The sequence below is a fragment of the Quercus suber genome, unplaced genomic scaffold (assembly GCF_002906115.3).
Source record: "Quercus suber isolate HL8 unplaced genomic scaffold, Cork oak 2.0 scaffold_153, whole genome shotgun sequence".
NCBI classification, from domain to species: Eukaryota; Viridiplantae; Streptophyta; class Magnoliopsida; order Fagales; family Fagaceae; genus Quercus; species Quercus suber.
Window position 1 is genome coordinate 127,316 of NW_027069614.1, and position 11,612 is coordinate 138,927.

Consider the following 11,612-nt stretch of genomic DNA (forward strand, 5'->3'; position numbering starts at 1 on the left):
ATGCTAATTTAGTAAAATGTGAGACAAAAAACAAAAAGCTGGAAAATCTTGGACAAACTTGCTTGAGGAAGGCAATATCGCATAATCCATTATGGTCAAGTCTATGAGTGTCTTGCACTCTAAGAAATGGAATTTTGGTGGTGCTTCTCCCCCTCACCCATGTTTCTTTGGAGAAGTTACAAAGAAATGGCTTTAGTACAAGTTGTTCTTATTATAACCAACAAGAAAGGCCTTTTTTTTTTTTTTTTTCTCTCTCTCTAAATGTCTGTGTGTGTGTGTATATATTTTTAAGAGTTCAATAGTTAGGGGAGAATAGATTTGAACCACGGTCATCTCTGTTGGAAACACATGAATGTGTCAATTAAACTACAAGGCTCTTGTCATCTATATTTGCTACTAGGGTTGTAAGCATGCCTAATCTAGATGAGCATAAAGGTGCTTAATTAAGTTTATGAGCTTGAGCTTAAGAGGTTGAACTAACTGATGAAAAAGCTCTTTTGAAAAATGTCTATATATACTTTTTTCTAATAATTTGATAATTAGAGAAGAGGATATTTGAAATCTGAACATCTTTGCTAGAAACACAGGAATGCATGTGNAAAAAAAAAAAAAAAAAAAAAAAAAGCTAGGATTCATCCATACATAAATGAGGTATTTTTAGATTGAAATATAATATACATACATACGTACATACATACTTACTTACATATATATATAATATTTTTGTACAAATATAGTACACAAAATGTTTAATACATGTTTTTTTTTTAACTTTTAATTATAAAAAATATATATTTTACAAAATAATTTTGTTTAATAATACATAATTTTGTTAAAAAAAAAAAGTATGTATATATAATATATGGTATGATATGCATATTTCCCTGACTATAATTTCAATTCCATGTATTGCAAATGTTATAACCTTTGATGTACAAATAATGACAAAAAATGTCATATCCAAACTCCAATGCACAAAACTCTTACTTTGTGGAGTTTGTTAGATGTCATGGTGGGTAGTCTTACCTCACTTTATTGAAAAGATCAACTTGCTAACTTAAACTCACAATCTGTTACTTTTAGGGTGAAGGCACTTGTTACCGCATGCACAATTGTTATAATTTATACTTATAAATTATAATACTCAATAAAATACTACCAATGCTTTTTCTACCTAAAAAACAGTTTACATGTGTGAGTTCAGACAAGGAAAGGAAAAGGAAAGAATCAATGTTGTTGCGTAGGAAAGCTTTACACGCAAAACTGGGCTCATAACAACTTGATGGGAAAGGAATACCTCAATTTTCTATGGTTAAAGAAATAGGTTTCCTATATTGACTTAAGTGGTAAAGATGCAAGGGTTCCAAATTTCAATTAGCTCAATTAATAAAGTCTATTGCCATTGAATAAGACAATTGAGGTTTAATCATCTCTGCACAAAAAATAAATTAGTGTCTTGACCTGATAACAAAGAGTAAGCATCATAAAGCAGACGTCATAAGTTTGAAATAATATCATATCTAAAAATAAGCAATTTCCTAAAATCCATTACTTCTTCAATTAAATCCAATGTCATCACAATTATTACAAATCCTATCCAAAATAACAACAATGCAATCACATCAACTTTTTCTCTTCTTTGTGGTGTTAGACTAATAATGTTTTCAAAATTTTTTGTTTAATTCAACTAAGAAAGTAACGAATTTTGGGTATTTGTTCATTTTCCAAACATAATGAGAAAATTGATTGGTTTCAAAGATGAAGGTGAAATTTTTGAACTACGAATGCCAGATATAAAGGTGGGAAAGTGCTCCCCACTCCCCTAATAAAAAAAAAAGAGGTAAAAAATAAAGAATGAATTAGAATAACTATTATTGATTCAAATGGTATCAATTAATAAACAAAAATATGGTTGGAAGTTTATTTATTTATTTATTTATTTTCTTTTTGGTCAGAATGTGCTTGGAAGTTCAGTTGTGTTTCATACTGCTTTTCAAAAATATAAGTGATTCCAAGTGTAACGCATAAAGTCTTTTGAATACTAGTGGAGGGTGATGTATAAATCATTGAAAAAAAAAGATTCAAAGATTTTCAACTTATGCCGTTTATTCTTGGTTTTTGGTATAGGCGGGATTGAATCCAGGTCTCTTATTCGGTAACAATAGACTTTACTAATTAAATTAACTGAAACCCACATATAAATCACAAACTTAATCTTTACATTCCTTCTATAGTAATTAGTAAGCATAATGTCTTTCAATGTTGTTAGCATCCTATCATTCTCTGTGGTTTATTTATTTCAAGTGAGACAAAAAGATAAAAGCTAATTTATTTTCAAAATTTTAATTTTGATGCTAATTTAGTAAAATGTGAGACAAAAAACAAAAAGCTGGAAAATCTTGGACAAACTTGCTTGAGGAAGGCAATATCGCATAATCCATTATGGTCAAGTCTATGAGTGTCTTGCACTCTAAGAAATGGAATTTTGGTGGTGCTTCTCCCCCTCACCCATGTTTCTTTGGAGAAGTTACAAAGAAATGGCTTTAGTACAAGTTGTTCTTATTATAACCAACAAGAAAGGCCTTTTTTTTTTTTTTTTTCTTTGTTTTTTTTTTTTTTTTTTTTTTTTTTTTTTCTCTTTTGGAGAATCAAATCCTAGCTAGTCCTTTCGACTTTACATAAAGAGAAGCACCAATAATTTTTCTTTTTCATTTTTTTCCTATTCCTTTTATAAATCATATTTTAGATCTACCATACTAACTTGGACTTGACCCATAAAATTCTTTAGTTTGAAGCAAATCTATGTTTTCTACCTTTTTCTTGTCATAAAATTCTTGACCCATAAAACTCATTCTTGAAATTTCTCATTGAAAAGGATGATAATAAAAACCACCCTGCGACACCTGATGAAAAAATTATATGTATTCCCAAAGATCAAAGTAATGGAGGATAACAAGTAACATAAGTTTTTCTCAAAAAAATAAAAATAAAAATAATGAAACTTCTATTAAATTTTATGAAATTTATATAATAAAATTTAACTAAAATAGTCTTTTAAATTTACTAAAAAAAATTTATAATCTATAAAATAAATTATATCTATAATTTTTGTTTGATGTTGTAGGGTCTAGTCACACTGTTAATACAACAGTGTACGCCTCACCTCACCAGCACTAATTTTTCTCCTTTTTAATTTTTCTTTCTTTTTAAGCCACTAAAATTCAAAAGTAAAAGTTGGACAAAAATTTTAAAATAGTAAAAAATTCATTTGAGTTAAAAATTAAAGGAGAAAAGCACATTTTAGTCCCTACATTTTCAAGCGATTCCCATTTTAGTACCTACATTTTATTTTTACCGCTTTTAGTTCCTATTCTGAAAAATGCTTCTCATTTTGGTCCCTGCCGTTACTCATTTAACAGAATTATTCTACGTGGCAAACGGTCGAACAGTAAATGATGACGTGTTCATTAAAATAATATTAAAAAAATTATTTACATTTTTAAAAATGCCACATCAACAATTTAATTTTAAGAAAAAGCCACGTCAGATAAAAATAATATAAAAATTTCTAATCTAATTATTTAAAAAAAAAGAAATTAGTTAAATTAATTTTTTTCTTTTTTTGGAAGAACACGAAGAACTCAAAACTATGTGTTCTTCATTTTCTTTGATGAGTTATACATCATCTTTAAGAAAAGATCCAAGAGCTTCCTTTGCAGACCCATGTTGAGCTAGCCCCAAAATCATTGCACTCCATGTCCAAACATTTTTCTCTTGCACTCTATCAAACACCAACCACGCATAATCTATATCTCTAGATTTTGCATACATGTTCACAACGGCAGTACCCAATTCAAAATTCAAAACCATCCCTCTCACAATAACTAGGGAATGAACCCATCTCCCTAAGCTCAAGTTTCCAAGCTCAGCACATGCAGAAAGCATAACCACCATAGTGGTCTCATCCGGCTCAAAACCAAAATCCCTCATCTTCAAAAAATAACACATCCTATCATCAAACCACATGTTCTCAACACAAGTAGTTATTACAGCATTCCAAGAAACAACCGTTCTCATAGACATTTCATCAAACACCCTACACGCATCCGGAATCCTCTTACAACACCCATAAGCACTGATCAAACTGTTTTGAACATACACATCAAAGTCCAAACCACACTTCACAACCTCCCCATGAACCTACCTCCCTTCCTTAACCGCAGTAACCGCCGCGCATGCCTTGAAAAGGAATGGAAACGTGAGTTTATTGGGTCTAATTCCTCGCCTTTGCATTCCAAGAAATACCCATATCGCCTCTTTCGGAGAATCACTCGAGGCATATCCCCTGATGACAATGTTCCACGGCAAAGGCGTTGAATCATCGAAACCATAGAGAATCGACCGATCTGGGATAGAGAGACAATGATCTGTGAGTTAGAGAGAGTTTGAGCCATTTGGGTTTGAGTTTGAGCGAATCGTGAGAGAGAGAGTAGGTCGTTTCAGAGAAAGAAAAGAAGAGAACCACCGCTGGTTGTGGTGGTGGCAGTACTGGCGATGAGTAGAGGAGGCCAGCCATGGAGGTTGAAAGAATTGTGAGAGTTTTGGAAGAAAGAGGAAGGTTTGAGATTTAGAAGGCAGGGGAACCGGTTTGAAGGTTTTCTTTTGAGCGTGTGAAAATTTTTTGGGTTTGTATGCTAAGAAAATACATGAAAAAAGAAAAAGAAAAAGAAAAGAAAGACAAAGAAAAGGGAAGAAAATAAGGATTAATTTGCTAAGATTATGAGTCAATCTTTTGGGGAAGAACGCAAAGAACACAAAGAAAATGAAGAACACATAGTTTTGAGTTCTTCATGTTCTTCCAAAAAAAGAAAAAAATTAATTTAACTAATTTCTTTTCTTTTTTTTTAAAAAATAATTAGGTTAGAAATTTTTATATTATTTTTATGTGACGTGGTTTGTAAGAAAAAATTAAATTGCCGATGTGGCATTTTTAAAAATGTAAATAATTTTTTTAATATTATTTTAATGAACACGTCAGCATTCACTGTTAGACCGTTTGCCATGTAAGATAATTCTGTTAAATGAGTAACGGCAGGGACCAAAACGGGAAGCGTTTTTCAGAAAATAGACTAAAAGAGGTAAAAATAAAATGAAGGGAATAAAATGGGAATCGTCTAAAAATGTAGGGACTAAAAAGTAATTTTCGCCAAAATTAAAATAAAAAAATAATTTTAATAAAGTGAGATGAGACAAGAAATGAAATTAGAATTTGATAAAAATAAAGGTGAAAAATGGTAGAATAATAAAATAGAAATTAAAACCATAAATAAAAGTAAAATCAAAATCAAATGAGAGAGAGAGAGAGAGAGAGATTGGGGAAATGCTCATCCTTTAATTTGTTCATCATTTGCGGACACACGAGTAAAATTTTATGCATCATAATTAAGGAATGAAATAGGAAGTCTACACCTTGGTTAATTTTTTTTTCCTTTCTTTCTTAAACATTGGTTAATTTATCAATATGAAATGTGTAATACTAAGTACTAACTAGTAACTACATCTATCTTTCCCTAAAAAAAAAAAAAAGTAACTACATCCATCTCAAAAAATATATAATAATAATAATAATAAAAGGCAGGAAATGCTGATCAAACTTTAGTGTTCATTACAACCTTCTACGTACCATGGGCATAGATACCTTCAACTCTAAGCCAAAATACTTGTGCTGAGACTTGAATTTAACCATCTTTTCTCAGCAACTAACCTTCTACGTTAAAAGACTTGCTTGTAGGGTCAACAAGTCAAGTCTGATTCTAATAAATGGTCCAAGAGTCAAAGTCCAAGGCATTAACCAACTATATGAAAATATAATTTAATACATTTTTATAAATAAATAATAATAATAAAGAAACATTTAATACTTGTTAGGGCAAAACCATGTAATTAATAACATCGTTTCCATTATCTATGGGGCAAAAAACGTCAAAAGCCTACGGTTTCTTGGTTTAAAAAAAAATAATAATAATAATAAAAATAAAAATAAAAACCACGTCGTTTCTTTATTTTGTTGTAAGGAAAAAAAAAATCTGATTTAATGTCGTGATAGGTGTTGCAAAGCTAACTTGAGGGATTAATTTCTGTTTATATAAAACAATATAAGAGGATAGATTTTCACCTCATTCATCTGAAATAACAAATTATGGGATTAAGCTAATAAAGAGAAAATGATGCCATATATATTTGTTTGTGTGAGAAAAGAAATATTAATTAGTGTCTTGACTTAATGATATAATAAGTAATCATCATGAAAGGGATGCTATAAGTTAAAATTATATTGTATTTGTGAAAAAAAAAAAAAAAAAAAAATATCTTTCAACAATTTTTTTTTTTTAGAAAGGTTATATCTTCAGCAATAATTCAAATATAAAAAGTAATGATCCTCTATCAAAGTAATGAGGTAGCACCTATATATATATATATATATATATAGTTCTATCAAAATATTATATACCAAAATAGTGGACTGGTAGAAAAGGCAGGCTTAACATATATTATATTTATAGTGGGTGTAAAAATGAACAACTCGGAATTAATAAAAAAAAAAATTATTTGTTTCTCAAAAAAGTCAAAAGTTATTCGAAGGTATATTAGGAAATTTTCTCTTTCAAAAAAAAAAAAAAAAAAAAAAAAATTCAAATAATAGGACTTTGTAACTTAGTAGTACTGCCAGTCCTCTATAGGAAACAATTAGGGTTAATTATTTTTCCTCCATTGTTGTAACTAATAAATTATAAAAAATAAATAAATGTTCCAATTTGAAAAACAAATATTGTGAAAGTTTTCATTCATTTTTAAAAAATATTTTTTAGCAATGTATTAGAGCTGCTCTAGTGCTTTGCTAGAGTTGCATAAGAGAAAAAAATGCACTATTATGCTCTTTTTTTCTCTTCTCATTTGTATAATGTAATTATGAAAAAATAAAATCTAAATAACTAGCAAAAAGGAAAAAAAAGAAAAAAAATAAAGTAGTTTGTTACAATATCTCCATATAAGTACAGGTTCACTTTTCTCAACAAAAAAAAGTATAGGTTCACCTTTTTGCTTTTTTTCTTTTTCGATTGAGAAGAAGTAAAGGTGCACTTGATTCTCAGAAGAAAAAAAAAAAAAAAAAGACGTAAAGTAAAGTTAAGTAAAGTTTACTCAAATTTGATCGTAATAATTAATTATTTTTTTTTAGAAAATAATTGTAATAATTAACTTCTTTTTTTTTTTTTTTTTGGTTGAGAAAGTTGTATTTATTTATTTATTTGAGAAACAGAGAAAGTTGTATTAATTAACTTGAAAGCATTCAATACACATAATAAAATATATTTTAAGGCATGCACCGATTGCGAATGATCATATGAGTCATCCAAAAGTAGCACAACCATGAATTATTAAAAAAAAAAGGAAAAAAAAAGTGCAACTGTACTAGCTAGTCACACTTTTTTATGATTGGCTAAGAAGAAAGGCGTGAATACTGCAATTACTAATTTACTTCTAAAGAGAATTATAAAACACTCAATCAATTAGGATTCAATTTTAGAAATAAATTCATGCATTATACCAAGTCATCGAATAATCCTGTAAATTATAATGAAAATTCTAAATAGTCTTCAACGTGTAGTGGAATCTACATTTCAATTACTAAGAAGCTACTGTGAACCTGTAACATTCTTTCTCCCACTATCTACCTATCTAAAAAATAAAATTAAAAAAAAAAAAACTGAAAAAGAAGTCGCAGAGAAACTTCTCTTCTTGATCATAACAAGTACTATATGTACAAAGGAAATTGTTGCAAGTTATACACATTCTCCATTAGCTCTTAACATCATCCTGCCTCTCCTTTGCAAACAACCCTAAACTCATTTTCACAAAATATACATAAATAAATAAACTCTCCTTGTGCTGTTTAGTCTTCGTGTTCACACACACACTCTCTCTTATCTCTCTATTTGTTTCCATTCCATAGTCATGTCTACGATTAGGTTTCGAAAGCCTAGCGAGATAGCTATATGTGATGAAGGACAAGAAGACTGGTGGTCCGTCTCCAAGACCCACAAGCGCAGATGGAGAACGGCCTTCACGGCCATATCTTTCACCAGGCTCCTTTTTTCTTTGACCAAGAAAGTCCTTGACAAGGATGGCTCTCTCTTGCGCACCCTTTCCTACGTTGCCATTGACGTGCAGCGTATCAACGAAGACTCCCCACTGGATAGCAAAGCCATTACATTGCTTACTGTCGATCCAACAAAGCTTCGTGACACGGTAAGGGACAAAAACTTTGAGTCTTTAAGTGAGTTTGGGGGGGTAAAAGAACTTGCTTTAATTCTTGAAACCGATGTAAAAAACGGTATTAATGGTAGTGAGGCTGATCTCACTCATAGACAGAATGTTTTTGGTGCCAACAAATACCATAAACCACCACCAAAAAGGTTTATAAGATTTGTGTTAGATGCATTAAAAGATACAACTATTATAATATTACTGGCATGTGCTGTACTCTCTCTTGGCTTCGGTATCAAGCAACATGGCTGGAAAGATGGGTGGTATGATGGCGGGAGTATCATTCTTGCTGTCTTTTTGGTTGTTACTGTGTCTGCAGTGAGTGACTTCAAACAATCAAAACAATTTCAGAAGCTTTCAACAAAGAGGAGTGATATAACAGTGCAAGTTGTGAGAGATGGGAGGCGCCAACCTATATCCATATTTGACGTTGTTGTGGGTGATATTGTGTGCTTGAAGATTGGTGATCAGATTCCCTCTGATGGGTTATTCTTGGAAGGGCATTCCTTGAAGGTGGATGAGTCTAGCATGACTGGTGAAAGTGACCAAATTGAGATCAATCAAAGGAATCCATTTATGTTATCAGGCACGAAGGTCACAGATGGGTTTGGTTTCATGCTTGTCACTTCTGTGGGCATGAACACAGCGTGGGGCGAGATGATGAGTTCAATAAACAGTGATTTGAATAAGGAGACGCCATTACAAGCACGCCTCAACAAGCTAACTTCTTATATTGGTAAGATTGGACTGCTGGTGGCTGCACTTGTTCTTCTTGTTATGTTGATCCGGTATTTCACAGGGAACACTAGAGATGACAAGGGAAACAAGGAATTCAATGGCAGCAAGACAAAGTTTGATGATGTGATGAATGTAGTAGTGAGCATTGTATCTGCTGCTGTCACTATCATTGTGGTGGCTATTCCAGAGGGCTTGCCATTGGCTGTTACTCTAACTCTGGCTTATTCTATGAAATGCATGATGGATGATCATGCTTTGGTCCGAAAACTATCTTCTTGTGAGACAATGGGCTCCGCTACAATAATCTGCACAGACAAAACAGGCACTCTTACACTAAATGAAATGAAAGTTACAGAGTTTTGGGTTGGAAAGGAAGCAGTGAAAGCTGGCACTTTTGCGGGTTTGGCAGGTAATATTCTCAAACTACTACATCAAGCAGTTAGCATAAACACAACTGCTACAGTTTACAAACCACATTCTACATCAGTTCCAGAGATTTCTGGTAGCCCAACTGAGAAAGCAATTCTTTCTTGGGCTGTATTAAATTTGGATATGAGTATTGATGAAGTAAAGCAGAATTATCACACAATCCATGTAGAGGCCTTCAATTCAGAGAAAAAGAGAAGTGGGGTTTTGGTGAAGAGGAACAATGAGAAAATTATTCATACTCATTGGAAGGGAGCTGCTGAAATGATACTGGCCATGTGTTCATCTTATTATGATAGAGAAGGGGTGCTGAAAGTAATGGATGAGGAAGAAAGGTTGCAGCTTGAGACTATTATTAAGAATATGGCACAAAAAAGCCTGAGATGCATTGCCTTTGCCTACAAAGAAGTTGAAGAAGAAAGTGGACAAGCTCCTGAGAAGCTTGAAGAAAATAGGCTAACATTATTAGGGTTTGTTGGCTTGAAGGATCCATGTCGGCCAGGAGTCAGTGCAGCTGTGGAATCTTGCAGAGCTGCTGGAGTGAATATCAAAATGATCACTGGTGACAATGTGCATACAGCAATGGCTATAGCTCTTGAATGCAAGATTCTCAATCCTCATGAGGATTTAGATAATGAAGCAGTAGTTGAAGGGGTTCAATTTAGAAATTACTCACCTAAAGAGAGAATGGAAAAGATTGATAAAATCATTGTAATGGCTAGGTCATCTCCTTTTGACAAGCTTCTTATGGTACAGTGCTTGAAAAAGAAAGGCCATGTGGTTGCAGTCACAGGTGATGGAACCAATGATGCACCTGCACTAAAGGAAGCAGACATTGGGCTTTCCATGGGGATCCAAGGAACTGAAGTGGCAAAAGAGAGCTCAGATATAGTAATCTTGGATGACAATTTTACCTCTGTGGTAACAGTATTGAGGTGGGGAAGATGTGTATACACAAACATTCAAAAGTTTATTCAGTTTCAACTCACAGTGAATGTTGCTGCCCTTGTTATCAACTTTGTTGCAGCTGTTTCTTCTGGTAAGGTGCCTTTGACTGCAGTCCAACTATTATGGGTGAATCTGATAATGGATACATTGGGAGCTTTAGCCTTGGCTACTGAGAAACCCACTAATGATCTTATGGCAAACCTACCTATTGGTCGATCTAAGCCACTTATAACCAAAATAATGTGGCGGAACCTCATGGCACAGGCTGTGTATCAGGTAACCATCTTATTGGTTTTACAATTTAAGGGAAAATCCATCTTTGGTGTAAAGGAGAGCATTAAGAGCACCCTCATTTTCAATACATTTGTCCTCTGCCAAGTCTTCAATGAATTTAACACAAGAAAACTGGAGAAGAAGAATATATTCAAAGGGATTCTTAAGAACAAGCTGTTTATAGCAATTGTTGGGATCACCATAGTTCTTCAACTAGTGATGGTGGAGTTTCTAAAGAGATTTGCCAATACTGAGAGACTGGATTGGGGGCAATGGGGTGTTTGCATTGGACTTGCAAGTTTGTCATGGCCAATTGGTTGGCTTGTAAAGTGCATCCCAGTTTCAAGTAAGCAGTTGGGAAACCAAAGAGCTTCTATGTAAATATTCAATTGAATATCTAGCTATTACCTCATCATGTCATGGATAAAATTTTCTTGAATAGTTTATAGAAGATAAAAAAATATTAGTTCAACTTGTCTATGGAGGTTTGCTATTATTTTCAGTTTAATATTCATATTTCTCTCAAGTTGATATAAGGTAAATGCTTAAGATGTAACCAGTAACTTCCTTATGGAGGAAGACTGAAAAGGTCATTTCCAAGGTTGCAATATAAGTAAATACCTAGTTCTCTTTTTGCATTAGCAGAATTTTGTATGTGGTTTCTTAAACTAGGATATATTTTGATGCAACCTATTAACCCATATACAAGTAAATAAAAAGACCCAGTATGTGGCCAGCTAGGTAGGTAGACAGGAGTGGGGGGGAAAAGGAATGAAAGAAGAATAATATTAAGGAAGTGATTCCAGAAAAATGTATTCACAAGTCATTTGTAAAAGTTACAGTGACATATTAGGCATTCTCCTGAATAATTTAAAATAAATAAATAAAATGAAAGAAACTTC

The 11,612-nt window shown here is 32.5% G+C and overlaps 1 protein-coding gene and 1 pseudogene across 1 annotated transcript; one reads left to right on the top strand and one right to left on the bottom strand.

Moving 5' to 3' along the window:
- Positions 1–3,553: 3,553 nt before the first annotated feature.
- On the bottom strand, positions 3,554–5,063 carry LOC111992583 (pentatricopeptide repeat-containing protein At2g36730-like; annotated as a pseudogene).
- Positions 5,064–7,819: 2,756 nt separating this feature from the next.
- Positions 7,820–11,351, top strand: LOC111992584 (putative calcium-transporting ATPase 13, plasma membrane-type). The gene has a single exon (XM_065777312.1). The coding sequence runs from the start codon at positions 8,014–8,016 to the stop codon at positions 11,089–11,091; it is 3,078 nt and encodes a 1,025-aa protein (XP_065633384.1). The 5' UTR covers positions 7,820–8,013; the 3' UTR covers positions 11,092–11,351.
- The last annotated feature ends 261 nt before the right edge of the window (positions 11,352–11,612 follow it).

Excerpts from the sequence above, each read along its gene's own strand:
- LOC111992584 (XM_065777312.1), top strand. The coding sequence starts at position 8,014 with ATGTCTACGATTAGGTTTCGAAAGCCTAGCGAGATAGCTATATGTGAT.